This window comes from Abrus precatorius, unplaced genomic scaffold (genome assembly GCF_003935025.1).
Source record: "Abrus precatorius isolate BTA unplaced genomic scaffold, Abrus_2018 Scaffold7, whole genome shotgun sequence".
NCBI lineage: Eukaryota > Viridiplantae > Streptophyta > Magnoliopsida > Fabales > Fabaceae > Abrus > Abrus precatorius.
The window spans coordinates 31,934,539-31,952,719 of record NW_020874417.1 but is presented as its reverse complement, the minus strand read 5'-3'; the positions used below and the strand labels follow the sequence as shown (position 1 = coordinate 31,952,719).

Below are 18,181 nucleotides of genomic sequence, written 5' to 3'. Positions count from 1 at the left end.
TGCATGAAAAAAAATGTCATCTCATAAACCTGTCACCGTTGCTTCTATTACCCATCGAATAAAACAAGAAAACCGCAACATATCCCAATTAAAGAATGCAAGGGAATATAGAGTTGTAGTATTTGAATTTTACCATTTTTATCTCTCTCCTAGAAAAGTTGTAGTATTTGAATTTTACTAAAAAATATAAAAAATGTCAGAAGTCTTTTTCAATGTGCCAACTCAGATAGTTACCCATTCGTTTCTGCATGAAAAAATGTCGTCTCATAACCCTCTCACCATTATAAGTAGGCTGCTTCATTATTGCTCAAGCACTCGTTGAGTTAAGAAAGAGGATAGCTATACATCCTTGTCACAACATAACCATGGCTTCCGAAAGGCACGCTCTGGCCCTTCTTATTCTCTTCACCCTCTCAACATTCTCCTTTGCCGATAAGCCTTCAAAGGCGTCCAAGAGTGAAATTGCCGTATACTGGGGCCAGAACGGTGGCGAAGGAACCTTAAAGAACGCATGCAATTCTGGGTACTATGATATTGTCCTCCTACATTCGGGTGTAGCAGAAACCCAGCATTGGACTTCGATGGGCACTGCGGTACCCAAACCCCATGTACCCAACTACATAGAGACATACAACTTTGCCAGAAAAACGGTGTGAAAGTGTTCCTTTCCCTTGGTGGCCCAAGTGGGACCTACTCTCTATGCTCAAGCGACGATGCCGAAGTGGTTGCCAATTACCTCTATGGTAACTTCCTAAGTGGTCAATCTGGCCCACTAGGAGAAGTATCCTTAGATGGCATTCATTTTGACATCCAAATGGGTTCCCCCTGTTATTGGCACAACCTTGTTAAGGAACTCGACAAACTTAGAGCGGACAACGACAAGGACTTTTGAGTTATCGGCAGCACCAGAATGTTTTCTACCAGATTTCTTCCTTGACCTAGCTATCAAAACTGGCCTTTTCGATTACGTTTTTGTTAAATTCTATAATAACCCAACGTGTCAATATTCCGGTGATGCTGCACAACTTCTTAACGCGTGGCATGCTTGGACCTCATATGTTAAATCCGGTAAGGTATTCATGGGACTACCTGCAGCGCCTGACCAAGCTCCAAAGGGTAGTTTTATACCACCTCCCAATTTTATCAATGAAGTGTTTCAATACATATCCCAAACTCCCAAATTTGGAGGATTGTTGCTATGGGATAGATATGGTGATATTCAAACTCGTTACAGCGATCCCATAAAGCCTTATGTTGAGATAAATTAAATAAGCATCTTGTTACCATTCTGCATGGTATCTAGTCATCACTCATGAGTCTCTCTCTCTCTCTCTCTCTCTCTCTATATATATATATATATATATGCATGTGCAATTATGCATGTGCAATTATGCATATGTAACCTAACGAATCGATCAATAAATTAAACCTTAAGTTTCATCTTGCTTCCAATAAAGGTTTTATTTAATTTTCTACATATTTTGAGGTGTATACATCTTTTAGCGGATCCAATGCATTGATGTATCTAATAAGCTCTATATATAGACGAGAATAATCCCTGCGATTCCAACTTATATTTTTGCATCCTCTAGCTGAAGACTTTGTCAAACGCTGTTAAGTGCTACAGAAAGCCTTGATAGATCTGATCTTTACGGATTACTTCGATTTGGATTTTGATAAATTTGATTTTGAAATATAATTAAAACTAAACGTTCTTTTGTGTTTGAAGAATTTATATTTTAAAGGTGAGTCTACAAGAGTTGATTTTATTTAAATAATAAAATATAATTATTTTTAAAATATAAATGTATGACATTAATTTTACGACTACGAACACTTAAAATTTAATTTGACTTAACGTTGAAAAAAATGAACCTAAGTTAATGGAAGTGCTATGAGTACAATTTTTAAAATATTCGTTTTAACACACTCTTGAATAAAATTTATTAAAAAAATTAAAAACATACAAATAAATTATTAAATTAAAAGAGAGAAAGAACAAAATTTATATAATTTTTGTAATATATAAAATATTTCTTTTCAAGCTGATGCACTCCTAAAATTAATGTACCTTAATCTATGTGCTTTTCTAATTGTGATTTGAGGGACAGAAAGACGCCAGATGAATTAGATACAGAATAATTTTAACAAATTAATCATTTTTTTCATAAATTATTTTTTTATAAGTTACTAGAAAATAATTATATATACCAATTTAATTTCTTTAAAATAAGGAGTTTACTTTAAAGGAAAACAAAAATATTTTAATTATTAATGACATAATGAAAACAATAATTTTTATTATATATAATATTTACAACTTTTATTTACAGTAAAACTTACTGTAAATTCAGAATGAATAATAATTTCTATTAAAAAATCCTCTCAGAATGTTAAATTTTATCAAATTTAATACGTGGTGAGCATTGATCTTGTCTCTCCCTCTATATATTCTACCGTATATTTTACATTCTCTTGCAGATGCTGTAAGTGGCATAGAAAGTGTTTAGAGATACAATTGCAGTTGAAAATCTTCTGCAACAATTAATTTATCATGTTAATCAGTATGCAATGATTTGTTAAAAGTATTGAAAGATATCCATCCCTCATCATCACAAGGTTGGCCCAAATAAGCATTTTACAGTACTTGGTGATGATCATGAAAAGTGACAACACTAACGATCACCTGAAAAAGTACATTGTAAATGCCAAAGCTTGCCCGCTGCGTCTCAACCTCAAGTCGGCTAAGCTTTTTCATTTCATGGACCACACAGTTACATGCACTTTCGCCTTATATGTCTCAATTTTTCTTCGAAAAAATTTCTCTTTTTACTTGGCAAATCTTTGGATCTCCATTCATCAACGCCATGTTCCCATTATGCTTCCACATGTGGGTGAAGAACAAGCTTATGATGTTATGTAAATATTTCTAATACTAGCGAGTTGAAACTTGTCCTTAAGTAATGCCTTTATTTCGAACACATGTGCCTTCTCTTTAATTTAATTAATGCTCTCTATTACACATTAGGAATTATATTACGGGTCCATTAAAATTTAACTATATTGACCTGCCTAATCCTTCAGTTTTGAGGGAAAAGTTAAAACATGTAAATCCACCAACCTATTTAACATGTTTTGTCTAACTTGCATTTTAAAATGGATTAAGTGGAGTAGAGCAGGAAGAGTTGGACCCATTTAATTATTATTTTTTAAATTATAATTAAAATTAATACTTTTTATATTTCTTAATTTTTATGTTATCATTTTAATAAATATTAAAAATTAAATTTTAATATCAATAAAATATTTATTAATTTAGGTATTAATTAATTGTATTTAGAGTTCTTTTTCAATTATATTTTCATCCTTTGTTATTCAATTTATATTATTTCAAAAAGTTTAAATTATTAAAGGAGTCAATGTTTTAGGTAGGTTGATATTTTTCATTCGTTTTATAAAATAAGACAAATCAAACTCAACTCTTTTGACATGTTATTTGCCAGCAAAACATGATAAATTCACCCGCTTTATCATCCATATCACACACAGATACCTTTTTGAAACAAAATTTTTTAAAATAAAAATAGATCCAAGTCGTAGTGTCTATATATACCGTTAATTTAGTGGGGAAATGAAATTATTAGTATAAATATTTTAAATTTATATAAACAATATTATAAATAAATAACTTTGTTAGTATAGAATATTAATATTTACTATCAATACATCAATGCTAATATATAGTACATTATTTGTTAGAATGAGCACTTGGATTTTTTTTATTACTAACAAGTTATTTATTTATTTTGACAAAGTTTATACTAACTAAAATAATTCTAAAACTTGACAATTTTGTGCGTATTAATAAATGACAATTTTTTATAGTATACGTTGATTGGAAACTAATTAGCAAGCAATTAAAACAGGCAGTAAAAGTTCCTTTTTATTTATTTACGTGTATTTTTTAGAAGCATGTTAGTATGACGATTCTTTTTTGTCGAGACGACGTTTTGTTAGTACCCAAATGATGGACAAGAAGCGCAGCTATAACAGATGGTATGGGTATGAGTTATGAGTGTGGTTTGTCAAAAAAGACAAACGCAGGGACCGTTTCTGCTTAGCAGAACGAAAATGAATGGGTACTGACACTTAAAGACAGACATCCTTCAGCTCATGAAGGAATTAACGTGTGTACGTAAATGTTTTGTGTACTGTGTAGGAGATGTCAGAGCTGCAAACTGACCTGCAATTGCATGCTTTTGTCACTGTAATCATCATCATCATCATCATCACTGCCTGTGATGTGTCCTCATCACATATATCAGCTTCGGCGGTGCATACAAACACGAATCTTTCACATCGTTTATTGCAAGCATGAGCTTACCTGAACTCTGTGTACAAATTAGATCTTCAAAATTGTACTATGCATTTATGTGAAAAGTTATGCTCATAAGGCCAAGGATTATTTTTTGTTATGATTATTTTACTTAATCTTTTTTATAAATTTTAAATCTTATTAATTTAATTGTTTAATTATGTAATATTAATATGTTAATCACGTATATAAAAATTTATATAAATTAAACGTTTAATTAAATTAAAATTATTTAATGAACTGTCAAATGATTTTTAATTTTAGTAATTTTTTATATATTTGATATATTTATAAATAATTAATTTAATTAAAATATTATATATATATATATATATATATATATATAATCATTAAATGAAGTAACTTTTATTTTACTTTTTTTTTTTTTAAATTGTAAGTTATTTGAGTAGTCGAAACATGTTTTCTATGACTTGCTTCTCCACGTTGATGCAGGGTCTCCTTATATGAACCTAAAGTAATTGTTTTTTTTTTTAATATATCCTTTTTATTTTAATTTCTTATATTTTTTGTTACAGTCCTATTTCTAAAAAGTGACAGCAGTGATGGCATGACATTCTATTAATTATATTATTAGGGAAATTATATTTATATTTTTAAATTTTAACAAAATTTTACTTGATATTGTTTTTTTAATAATATTATATTTTGAATTCTCTCAATCCATATAACCGTATAAGAAATTAACAATGATTTATGTAATTAAAAATTGAATACAATATTATGTTATGTAAACTAAAAGTCATTTATAAAAGATAAAGTAAAAAAAAATAACAAATAAAATTTTGTTAAGTATTATGAAATGTGAGTATAATTATTCCATTATCAATTAAACATCTTTCAAAAGGCTTATCAAAATATTCTTCTTTTTTTTCAATGTTTTCTTTTATTTTTAGGACTTCTCTTAACTAAAATGATTGAATATTATTTTTAAGTTAAATTATATATTTAGTCTTTGTATTTGATACTTATTTATTATAAATTAGTTCTTATATTTAAAAAAGTTAAGTTTTAATTCTCATATAAGTATTTTGTTATATTTTAATGTCAATAATAAAAATAATTAAATCATAATAAAATACTCATATAAAGATTAAAATATTAATTATTTTAAATATAAAAACTAAAATGTATGTTTTTTTAAAGTATAAACTAATTTATAAATAAACTAAATATTGAAACTCAATATGTATTTTAATCAATTATAATTTGAAAATATATAATTTAAACTTAAATATCTTAATTAAGTCTGTATTTTTTATATGATACATCAATTTTTATAATTTTTAATATATATATATATATATAAATAAAATATTTATTATATTTAAGATGCGAAATTTACATTATTACTCAAAATTTTATAAAATCGTCTTCTTATGGTATAAGTATGCAATTCTTATATATCAACTCAAAATCTTATTAGTGGATCGTTTTGCTATTTTCTTTATCGAATAGATAAAAAAAAATTTAGATATACTATTTTTTGTCCTATTATATCAGCTCAAAAAAATTATATATATCTAAATTTTTTTTAACTGTGATAATTTTTTTTATTATATATAAATTATTCTTAGTATTTTATTAACAATAATTATTTTTTATTGATTTATATAGTTACCAAATTAATAAATTTTATTAATAAATATATATAATATTAAATAATAAATAATATTTGACTTAAATATATGTGTTCAGTATTTTTAAAATGTATTATTCTTTTATTTAGTTGCTCATTTTTAATTTTTCTAAACAAGTTTACTAAAAATATTTGTTTATTTTTGGGTAAAATATACTTTTAATCTCTAATTAACACATATTTATAAATTAATTAGTTCCTACACTTAAAAAAAATATTTTTTAATCTTTATATAACTATTTTATTATATTTTAGTCTCTTCCATTATAATGTCATTACGGCAAAGACTAAAATGTAAAATATAAAGACCAAAACATAACAAAACCTTCTTATAAAAAGTAAAATATAATATTTTTAAACATAAGACTACTTTGTAGACCAATGCCAATTATATGAACTAAATATATAATTTAATCTTATTTTTATGATTGTATATATTGAATTTTATATAATTTAAATATTTATAAATACATTATTTAAAACTAATATTTATTTATATTTTTAAAAAATATTATATGTTGAAATAAAGTAACATGATGAAATATTTATTATTTTTATAAAAATTAATTAATTTAATAAAAGTGTTTAAATGAATAGTTAAATTCATTAATCATATATTCTATAAAAGATTATTACACCTGGTTTTATGTATAAAGAGGGAGGTCGGTGTAGCCAGAGTAGAACGTTTATTCAAAAGGAAGTACTGCAGGCGAGATCAAACTGTTTTATTGATGACTTCCATGCAATATTTAAACTTCAAATTAAAATTGACAATTAATGTGTGTAATGTTTATAATTTCTATTCTTTTTAATCTTAAACATAGAAAACCTAGCATCCTTTACAAGTACCAGTGCGTATACATAACATTATCCTTTATTAATTCGCCAAGCTAGGTTACCACAAATGCAACTAGTTGCTTATTTGGTATAGAAAGAGAGTGCATACCCACAGCGATACTTGTTTTGTAACGTGATCCTTTATCTGAACACTGAATTGAGTTTGATTATCAAGGGATCTGTCCCATAACACAACTCCTCCGTAGTTGGAAGCTGCATCTGCTGCTGCTGGTAGTCCCATGTATACTAGGATGTGGGATCGAACGTACGATGAAAAAAGAAAAAAACCTATAGAAAAAAATGTTACAAAAGAAATGTAAAAAGAATACAAGATGTGTAAAAATTAAAATCCCTTTCTCTGTACCCAAATGTTCATTTTACTAGTGAGGATATATATATATATAAAGAAAATTTGAATGGAGAAAAATAAAATATAAGTCTGAAAAGGATATAAAAAATGAAGTGAAAGATCAAAACTCTTCGTTATATATATATATATATATTGAGAGTAAAGACAAAAACATTTAAAAATAATATTTAAAGACAATAATGTACTGCTTGCATAAAATTGTATGACTCGTAAAAAGAAGTCATATTATTAAATAATATTTATTTGAAGCAGGTTGTATATTAAAAACATATACGACATTTGTGTTTTAAACATTTTTCATATAAAATATGCAAATCGTAGATAGAGTATATCACTTATTGGTTATTTTAAAGATAACATGTTGTTGTAGGTAGTCCTATAATTCTAACACTTAACCTATCATAGAATTTAATAATTATTTGTCATACAGATTATTATTTTTCAACACCCCTCAACAAATATCTATAGTAGATCTGATGAAGTAACTTTTTGCTTCCTTTCATATTTGTCTATGTAAAATATTGAATTAAAAGTGAAAATAAATAAAATTTATTTATTTTTTATAATTTTCAATAAATTTTAAGAAATAATTAAAAATAATAATTGGTAACAATTTCTTTTGTCTTTATTTCAAGCAGATTTTTGGATTTGACACTTCTCGTAAGTCTATTTCTTTATTTTAGCAACACAGTACTCCTGGCTTCGTTCGTAATTATCTTCGATCTTTGCTGCTAGATTAAGCATTTTTAGGCCGAGTATGAGCACTAAATACTCAAATTGTATTAAGATCCCTTTTTATTTTATAATAACTTGTTTTATTTAATTGTTCTTGCAAGAAAATAATAAAAATATAAAAAAAAATGGGTAAATTTTAAAAAAAACATATAATAGGAGTTGCTGTGAAGTGGTAATGGTGCCAGAAACATTCACCTGAAACCCATACAGAGAACAAAAACACAGTGATATTGTACAACAGACACTTTGGTACAGAGAAAAATTGAATCCAAACACAGAGAACATAGGAGAGTCCCAAAAAAATACAATATTTAGCATCAAAGCTCAATCAAAACAAAAGCCAATAGTAATAGGACGCTCCTCAGACACAGATAGTTTCTGATGGACCTTTCTTCACAGCGAGCCCATTAATAAAATAATAAGAGTATTAAATATTGATTCTATAATAAAAATTGAATTTCAGCTTATTGAATGTCCATAAAAATTATTTATTATAAAGAATAATTACTTGTTAAATAAGTTTGAGTTTGATAGTGAATCAATTGTCATCCCTAGCTGGAAGCATTATTGTTGTTCAATCCATTCCTTTCCCAAAAACAATTAATGCTAGTTGATGCTTTTGTTTGCATGTAGTTAGTTGTAATGAAGCAATGGCCACGGATCTTCTCTCTCTCTCTCTCTCTCTCTCTCTCTAGTGAAAGTGATTGATTATATGTATAAATGTTGGGCAGCTAGCAGATTGATATGCATAAGAGCAGTGATAGTTATATAAATTATCCAGTTGGGTAGATCTTAATAATATGAATTATGATCATGTACTTACATTTGAATTAAATTGCCCTACCCGTATCAGAATTTGGATAGGGAATGCTAGAGACCTAAACGTGATATTATCTAAGGTTAAAGAAGAGTTCTATAGAAAATCATGCATGCTGATTGAATTAGATGATGTTATAGAGAGAGACACTTTGTATTTATAAAATGGAGTTAATTACCCACAATTAACTGACTAATCTAAAACTAATAAAATTAACAGATATAGATCTAACTTTAACAATGTAATTGAATTAAGCATACAATTACAACTTCCAAATTAGGTGATTTGCACGCATGACCTCTGTCAATCTGAATTCATTTTAAGTGAAATTTTACATATTTACGGCAAACATTAAGTTTGCGAAGTTCGCATTAAGAAAGTGTTAAATGGTAATTTTTTAGCATTTTTTTAAAGTTTAATGTTATGAATGGATTAACAAGATTATGGAACTTGTAATGGTAAAATAAATATACATCTATGTTTATTTGAATGTACATTCGAATAAACATATATATATATATATATATATATATATATATATATGTTATAAATATTATAATTATTAATAATAAATATTTTATTAAATTAAATAAAGAAAAAAAATTTAAAAAAAAATTATATTTATATTGAATAAAATAAATACATAATATGAAAATATTAATTGACATAATAAAAGAGAATCAAGTCTTATAAGTGTTTTTGATTGAGAAAGCTTTTAAAAATACTCTTTTAAGAATTTTTACTCATTATATATACTGATGTAAAGTGTCACCCCAAAATGTGCAATTATCAACATTGATTGATAAATAATGCGGCTTTCCAGTGTGAAGCAGCTCGTACGTCATCCTAGCAATGGTACATTTGCATCTCTACGCATCAATTTCTTCGAAGTCCCTCTAATTGCTTCCCACTTCTGAACCCCTCAGAGTTTGTATAATACATTTTACATCCTACTTTTAACTAAACTTTTTTTGGCTTTTTGCCGATCCTACAAAAATAAGAGACAAAAGTGCTACACTGAAAAACATTTTACTCTTCAATGAAATTCTGCAGACTGAAAATGGGACCAGTATTCCTTGACAAGCTTCCCGAACAACGATCCTTCTCTCTTCATCAAGTTCATTGGCTCATCATATTCCACCAGTTTTCCTGCAAAATACAGTCAGTTTTTCTTCTCCTTAAAAGATAATAACTAAAGAATCAAATGTTCAAGAACCTCAACTTTTACATCTTCATAATTTTGTGTGATCAAAACTAAAATGCTAAATGACAAAATCTACTATCTCATATTTTATTAACCTCTTTATCTAGACTCAGTGTGACCTACTCATCAACCAACCAATATTTTTTGTCGGTCAAACCATTTGGTATATTAGAATTATCATGGGGAAGAGATGAGGCACAGGGTAGTTAATATGCAACTTACCATCACTGATGGCAAGAACCTTAGTACTATCCATCACAGTTGGTATCCTGTGAGCGACCGTGATTACAGTACAATCTGCAAACTCAGTCCTTATAGTTTTCTGTAGAATCAAATCAGTTGCATTATCAATAGATGCAGTTGCTTCATCAAGCACCAATATCTGACTTCTTCTCAAAAGAACACGCCCCAAACAGAATAACTGTCGTTGTCCCATGCTCCAGTTTGCTCCAGCTTCAACAACTGTATAACAGTTTCTCCCTAGTTATTATTAATTAGACAAGAATTGGTCACACCAACATTATTACAGCAAAACTTTAAGCATACCTGAAGAGTCTAATCCCTCTTCTTTCTCTTGGACAGCCTCTTGCAACTGACATTTCTCAAGAACCTTCAAATAGAAACAAGAATTAGTTCACAATTACCATGGAAAGTAGAGATAAACAAACATTAAAGATTTTCCAAGATACTGAAAAATAATATATCATGCATTACCTGCCATATCTCTTGATCAGAGTATTGAGATAAGGGGTCCAAATTGTATCTGACTGTCCCATTAAAAAGAGTAGGATCCTGAGGTATAATACCAAAACGTGATCTTAAATCATGGAGTCCAATGGAGCAAATGTCAATGCCATCAACAATGATACTTCCACCTGCTGGCTCCACTAGACGGAATAAAGCACCTATAAGAGTGGACTTCCCACTGCCTGTGCGGCCAACAATACCAATTTTGTGCCCTCCTTCAAATGTGCATGTGATCCCACGGAGTACAAGTGGAGCATCTGGCCTGTAACGTATCTGTTTTGATTTCAAGAAGCAAATTATGTGCATCAGTTAAGTTTTCAACTCCCATTTTTCAGGACATTGTGCAGCTAGTTTTAAAATAGTAACAAATACCTGCAATTCATTTATTTCTACTCTACCAGCAACCGGCCAATTCACTGGAGGACGTTTTTCTTCTATTATTTCTGGGGCCTCACTTGGTATATGCATATATTGATTTAGCCTCTCCACTGATATTATATAATTTGTTATATAGCATTGATTTTGAATTGAATTTACCAAGGACATGTTAAGTGAAAGGCCGTAAGAGAGAGCCATGCCAATAAATCCTGAAATAACACCATATGTTGAAATTATGATACTTGCATGGGACCAGCTACTTTTGACGAACACTATAAGTGACATTTCAAAGGTAATAATGGAATAATTCTCACCGGAAGCAAAAGTTCCAGGTGGAAGGACAACCATGCAAAGTGCCGTAGATGCAAGAACAACTGCACTGACTACTTCTAACCGTTGAATCAACCACTCATTTGCTGCAAAACTGTGAAAGAAAGGACTAGCATTGACATCAATTAGCTCAAGATTTTTCACAAAAAATCGATCTTCCTCTTCAAAAGCCCTTATTGTCACAGCTCCAGCAACAGATTCAGCAAGATGGTTAGCTACAAAGGATTTTGTTGTGCCATTCATCCGCATCAGTTCTTTTGCAGAGGCAAAGTAATATCTCTATATAAAAGAAATTATTAGTTTAGTATGCCTGCTTTCCAATGAGTACATTTCAAATCTATGAAAAATGATTGCAACATTACCAAAAGAAAAAGAAAAAAGCACCTCCATGTTAACAATGAATGTGTCCCTTGCCCTTTTACTTTTGAAAGATGATAATGAAACCTTGATACTTACATGCAATAGATGAACTTAAAATAAATTGGCATGAAATAAAATTAAAATGTAAGCTTTCATTTGTCAAACATTAAAATAAAAAATATGTATCATGTTTTTACTTCTATTACTTTAAGCAAATAGCAAGTACGAAAAGCAACATATGTGCAAATACTAATTCTGTATTCCATTTATTTCCCTGGTAAACAGAACTTCCTGTGTATCAATGTCTGATTGCCCGTCTCCTGTACAAATTTTTCCTTAATTTGTAAGTCAAACCCTGACTGAATCAGACAATTAGCTATTCTTAAAAACTTGAAAAATTTTCCAAATAAAATAGTTTCAAAAGCCTTCACTGTCCAAAAGTACAGGTACGAAGTCAAATTTTATGTCATGCATGCATTTTGTTGTCAAAACCACCATTGCGTGGTTAAATAATGTCATTCTCTAATTAATTTAAAAGCAACACTAAGTTATCACTGCAATGTAATCTAAAGAAGAATTTGCTTATTACCTGCAGGCGAAGTGCGAAACAAATCATTGGTATGGAGACAAACAAGATTTGCCAAGTAACAACTGCTAAAACTGTAAGATTGGCAAAAAAAGTCGTAGTAGCTGCTACAGCAAAAACAAGGCTGAATGGAACATCAAGGTCCACAATGCTGACATCTGAGGAGACCTAAACAAGGAAATAATAGTCAAAACATTAGAGCTTCCATTCATTGCATTACAATGTGAGAGGAAAGAAAAACCTATTTAAGATGCATACCCTACTGAGTATCCGTCCTAAAGGAGTGGAGTCATAAAATGACATCGGGGCACAAAAAAGGGAGTTCAGCAGTTGTAAAAAAAGAGATTTTGATGATTGAATACCCAAAGCAACTGTAACAAGACTTCTCGTCAACAAGAATATTAATGAAATAACTCCAATGATCAAGTAAACTAGAATCAACTCCAAAGTGCTGATTCGAGGATTGTCAACATTAGCAGCCATCCATGAGTTCTGCAATATTTGGCCAACCACAAATGTAAGATGAGACAGAGCAGCCACAGAGAAGTATATATATCCTTTGTTCTGATTTAGATATTGTAAGTAAGGTTTGAACCCTTGATCTCCTTTCTCTCTCTCTTCTTCCTTAATCAATTGATCACCTTTTGATGCTTCTGAATGCTTTTCCACATGTGTTTTCCGAATTTCTCTGGAACTATTTAAATGTCTCTGGGAAGAAGTAACATCCACAAGCCGGTCAGAACCAGCAGTTTCTTTGTGGGCGTTCACAAGGTCCTGAAATTCTTGGCTTGTGCTCAACAAATGGTGATAAGAAGCAGATTGTATGATTTCTCCATCTGACATTAACTATAAAGAGGAAATAGTTACGCCTATGCTAATTTTCTGTTGGCTAAAGATAACATGAAAAAATCATTACTTTGAATTCATTAAAAATTTTCAACTATTGATTTTATGCAAACAAAAAGAAATTGAAACGACAATGACACAACCAGTGCTTTAAAATGAAGAAATTACCAAAACAGAATCAAATGCTGGAAGGAAATCAACTTGATGAGTCACGAGCAAGACTGTCTTGCCAGCAAGTCCTTCCATTATGTATTCCTATCCAGTTGAAAAGCCATCTATCAGTAAAAAGCATATAATGCAAAGATATAAATGTAGCATCTAAAGAAAAGAAGTTTTCATTACATTAAACAAATTTGTTGCAGTATGCGCATCAACAGCACTAAATGGATCATCCAAGAGATATATATCAGCATTTTGATAAAGTGCACGGGCAAGTTGAATTCGCTGCTTCTGACCTCCACTCAGGTTAACCCCTCTCTCCCCTATTTCCGTGAGATCACCGTAGGGAAACAACTCAAGGTCCTTCACCAATGATGACCTATGAAGCGTTTCTTGATACTTTTCAGCATCCATACTTTTTCCAAACAATATATTCTCCCGAATTGTACCTGTCGGTATCCATGCTGTTTGAGAAACATAGGCAAACTTCCCGTAAACTTCAATCTGCAATTCAGAAAAGATAGTTAGATACCTATTAATATAATAAATTAACAATATTACTACTCTAATGAAGGAGAGAAAAATGCATTCCAGTAAGTTGAATTAATGTGCTACGTATTATAGAACAGTTGTCGAAAGTGCAAATGTCATCCAAGTTATAACCAATGAACATATCACAATTTACCAAGTTTGTAATATTAAAAAAGGAATGAAATCTTACTGTCCCACAAGTATTAGGAACTTCTCTGAGAATTGCTGCTAAGAGCGTTGATTTGCCTGAGCCAACCTCTCCACAAATAGCCACCTTTTGCCCAGGTCTAACATCCAAATTTATGTTTCTCAGGGTTGACTTTGATCCATTCTCTTCCCATGAAAAGTCAGAAGACTTTATTACAATTGAACCCTTCATATTTTCATTAGGGCATCTTTTTCTGACATTTGCACTCTGCAGCTCAGGTGCCTCCAGGAATTTTACAATTCGGGAAAATGCAACTTTGGCCTGAATAACCATCCCAATAACATCAGGGATGGTTCTAACTGGATCTTGAACAAGGCGCAAAGTTGCCACAAAAGTGAAAACATTATTTGCATGTAAAGGAACATTGAGAAAGTAACATGCCCCAAAAGTTGCAGCAGAGACCAAAACAGGGGAGCACCAAAAGAGAAAGCTGTTGTATGCCTTTCTTAGTTGCACTGCAGACAACCATTTGAGCTCTACATTTCTTAATCTTTCTATAGCATTCCTAAAATTGGTTTCCCACGCATACAACTTCAACACCTTCATATTGACGAGAGCTTCAGAACAAGCCTTCAATCTCTCATCTTGTGCCCCCATAAGTTTGCTTTGAAACTTGTGTTGTAACTTTGCCAGTGGAGTATTGCAAAGCACTGTGATTATTATCACCACCAAGGAGGCAAGTGTAGCTAGCCCAACAGCACGGAAAAGTACTACTAATGAGATACACAGCTGGAAGCTAGTTGTCCAAGTTTGGTGAAACCAATAGGGAAATTCACCAATTCTATAAGCATCCACGGTCACATAATTCATTATCTCACCACCAGAGTGCATCAATCTAGCAGAATTGGATAATCTTAGTTGCTTTTTATAAATTGCTGCAGTTAGCAACGATCTAACTTTCAAACCAATAAGTCTAGAGCGGAAGTACCACTGCCTTTGTGATAGGGATTCTATGGTTTTTGTAAAGAAAAGTGATATGGCCAACACAAAACCTTCATATTTGAAACTTCCATTACCCTCTGCAACCAATATAAAAGAATTTAGAAGCAAAGGTCCAGAAGACAAAGCAAGAACCTTAAGCATTGCAAAGAATCCTGATACTAAAATTTCTTTCCAATGGCATAAAATTATTGTCCTCAAAACTGATGCCTGTGAGGATGGATCTTTCTGTTTTTGTCTGTTCAATTGGTCCAAAAACAACAAATAACAATTTTCTGTTCGATCCTCCTCGCGTAACCTTGGGATGTCTTCATCCTGAAGTGTTTTCTGTTTACCTTTTTTCATCAATGGATTCAACCACCAAAATGACATTCTGTTAAAGAATCCAGCTTTGGCAAATAGGGTTACATAATCAACAGAACCATTTTTATTGTTGTCACCATTTAAAGGGGCATAAAGGCTTTCATCAACTTCTCTGTCAGTGTTCTTACACACGGTTTCCTTATATGTGAATAATAGCAAAAATACTGCCCCTGGAAAAGATATAACATCTAAAGCTATCTTAAGCGACAGTTCTCTGCTACTAATTGTATAAAACAAGGATAATGCACAAGAAATACCAGAAACCAAGAAGAATAGAATAGAAAAAATCCTTGACCATGCTCTTGGAAGTTGTTTCAACTTCAGGCTTATTGTTAAACCCACTAGCAACCATGTCAATCCATGAAAGATTTCTAGCAACCACCAGTTAAGGGGCAATGCAGTTTGGGTTTTCCTCAACTTCTCCTCTAAGACCCAAATGCCTAAACACAAATGCACCAATCCAAAAGCACCATTGGCTATAGCAGAAACTAGCTGCAAATATGAATGTCTTCGCACCCGTGATAGACCATGACATGGTTTTAATGTTGATTTCTGGATCATAATAAATAAGAGCATGACAAGCATCAACACATCAAAGCAGGAGATTAACAAATGGTTGATACAAGTAGAAGGATCAATAAGAAACTTAAAATCATATCTACAGGGTTTTCTTCCATCCTCTGAACAACTAAATTCCCCACAAAATACACTCCAAAAGCCTGCCATTTTCCTTGTCTTTTCTTGGCCGCTCAAACTCTGAGAAAACATAAAGAGCGACAACATCATGCATTTGTTGACAAAATCTTAGTCCCTAAAACTTGGAAATTAAATTAAACCCATAAATAGTTTATCAACAAGCTTTAGCGAAAAAAAAAAAAAAACACTTGAAAGCATGTCCCTAATTAAGTTTATCTTTTTTAAGAATAAAAAGACAAAAGATATAAAGCATAGACAAGAATGAAAAAAATGTATATTAATTTTACATCTGACAGTGTGAACAATTTTCTCTTACAAGTTATAATGAAGATTCTTACACAGAGAAAAGTTAATTTGAAAATACAAATCTGCACATAGTGTTGTCACTTTTCACCAGCAACAAATAGTAGATATGATGGCAAATCATAATGAGCAACACCGAGTGCTTCTGGGAAGTAACTTCTCTCAGAGAACTTCCAATGCATCATGCAAAGCCACTGGAGAACTAATTTGAGCTTTTTCACTGGTTATTACTCTCTGGAAAAACGCTAGCACTACAGTACTACCCTTTATAATACATTTTTATTGTTAATTGACACTTATTAAAATCTAATATATTGTTCCACTAGATTTCAACTAAAAAAAAAGAGTATTAAAGTAAGTGACACCATACTGTCAGGATTTCCTTGTTGAGTAATAATCAATGAAACAGTTGATATCACACTTTCCAATTCGCATACTTATTATAATTTTATAAGTCTGAATAAATTCCAATTAATAATAAAAAAATATGTTAAAAAAGAGGTACACGCTGCAATTTCCATGTTCAGTGACTAAGGCCAAGACAGGTTGGTGAGAGAGACAGCAAATAAAAAATCACTACACTCCACACAGAAGATGCTGAGGAAGAATCTAGAGACTTAGGCACGTTATCAAAGAAACATGGAAAAAAAACAAAAACAAAGCCTTGTAGCTTTATGGCTTGAGCATGACTGGGGCTGGCACTAATGAATGGAAGATCTAAACATTGAACTGTTTATTATAATAAAGGTTTTTCTTAAGATGCGCCTAAAGTTACTGAATAATAATAATAATAATAATAATAATATTTTTATTAAAAATTATAATATTTAAAATGATTAACACATTAAATTTTATAACATTCATAATTTTTAATAAATTAAGAATACCAGAATGGCAAGCGAGTTATTTAATCTAATACATAATTTATATAACAAAAGGCGAAAAAATAGGGAATTAACAAACCAGAGGGTTGCGAAGCTTCTTCTTCTTACGATTGTGTAAGTGTTGTTCGGCAAATGCAAGATACGTAAACGATGACGTTTTGTTTAAGGATTGCAAAAGTTGACAGCGAATGAATGGAGATGAAGAAGAAGAAGAAGGTGGCGAGTGGCATTGCACGGGGCAATACAATGGCCATAACTGCATATATATGACGACAACTAAGGCACGATGTCGTCATGGCTCACGTCTCTTGTTATGTTTTTTCTTTCTCTACACTCGAGTCACTGGATCACGATTAAAATACTTTTCCCAATATCATTTTTTAGTCTCAAATGTTTGTTAGAATTACCATAAACGATAGTGTTTATAAAATCTATTCTTTTAATTTAATATTTGTATTAATATTTAATTTTAATAGTTAATATTTACTTATAAATTATTTTTATATAAAAAATTTACATTTTTGTTAGTATATAAGAATTTTGTAACATTTTTATTTTTGTTGTTACATAATTAAAAAATTATAGACGTAAATTAATAAAAATAATGAAATAAACAATATTTTTATTTATTATGTTATAAAGATTAAAATATTACATTTTTAAATATGTGAATTAATTTGTAAATGAGTGTTAGCTATATAAAATAAATATACAATAAGTGTTTAATTTTTATAATTATTTTTAATTTAAAGAATCTTATAATTTTAATTTAGTTTCATTTAATATAGTAAAATACTTATTAATAATAGAAATATTTTCTAAGTTATAAACTTATTAATTTTAAAATAGTAATTTA

At 30.2% G+C, this 18,181-nt stretch overlaps 1 protein-coding gene and 1 pseudogene across 1 annotated transcript; one reads left to right on the top strand and one right to left on the bottom strand.

Annotated features, from left to right (window-relative positions):
• Nucleotides 1–365: 365 nt before the first annotated feature.
• LOC113871796 lies at nt 366–1,268 on the top strand (annotated as a pseudogene).
• Nucleotides 1,269–9,468: 8,200 nt separating this feature from the next.
• On the bottom strand, nt 9,469–17,553 carry LOC113873346 (ABC transporter C family member 10-like). Its single transcript, XM_027511425.1, has 12 exons — nt 17,405–17,553; nt 14,123–16,198; nt 13,585–13,905; nt 13,411–13,497; nt 12,655–13,242; nt 12,400–12,564; nt 11,435–11,729; nt 11,115–11,329; nt 10,710–11,015; nt 10,542–10,605; nt 10,218–10,457; nt 9,469–9,940 (listed from the first exon to the last, which is right to left on the bottom strand). Exons 2-12 carry the CDS (start codon nt 16,166–16,168, stop codon nt 9,828–9,830), a joined length of 4,440 nt encoding a protein of 1,479 aa, XP_027367226.1. The 5' UTR covers nt 16,169–16,198; nt 17,405–17,553; the 3' UTR covers nt 9,469–9,827.
• Between the last annotated feature and the right edge of the window lie 628 nt (nt 17,554–18,181).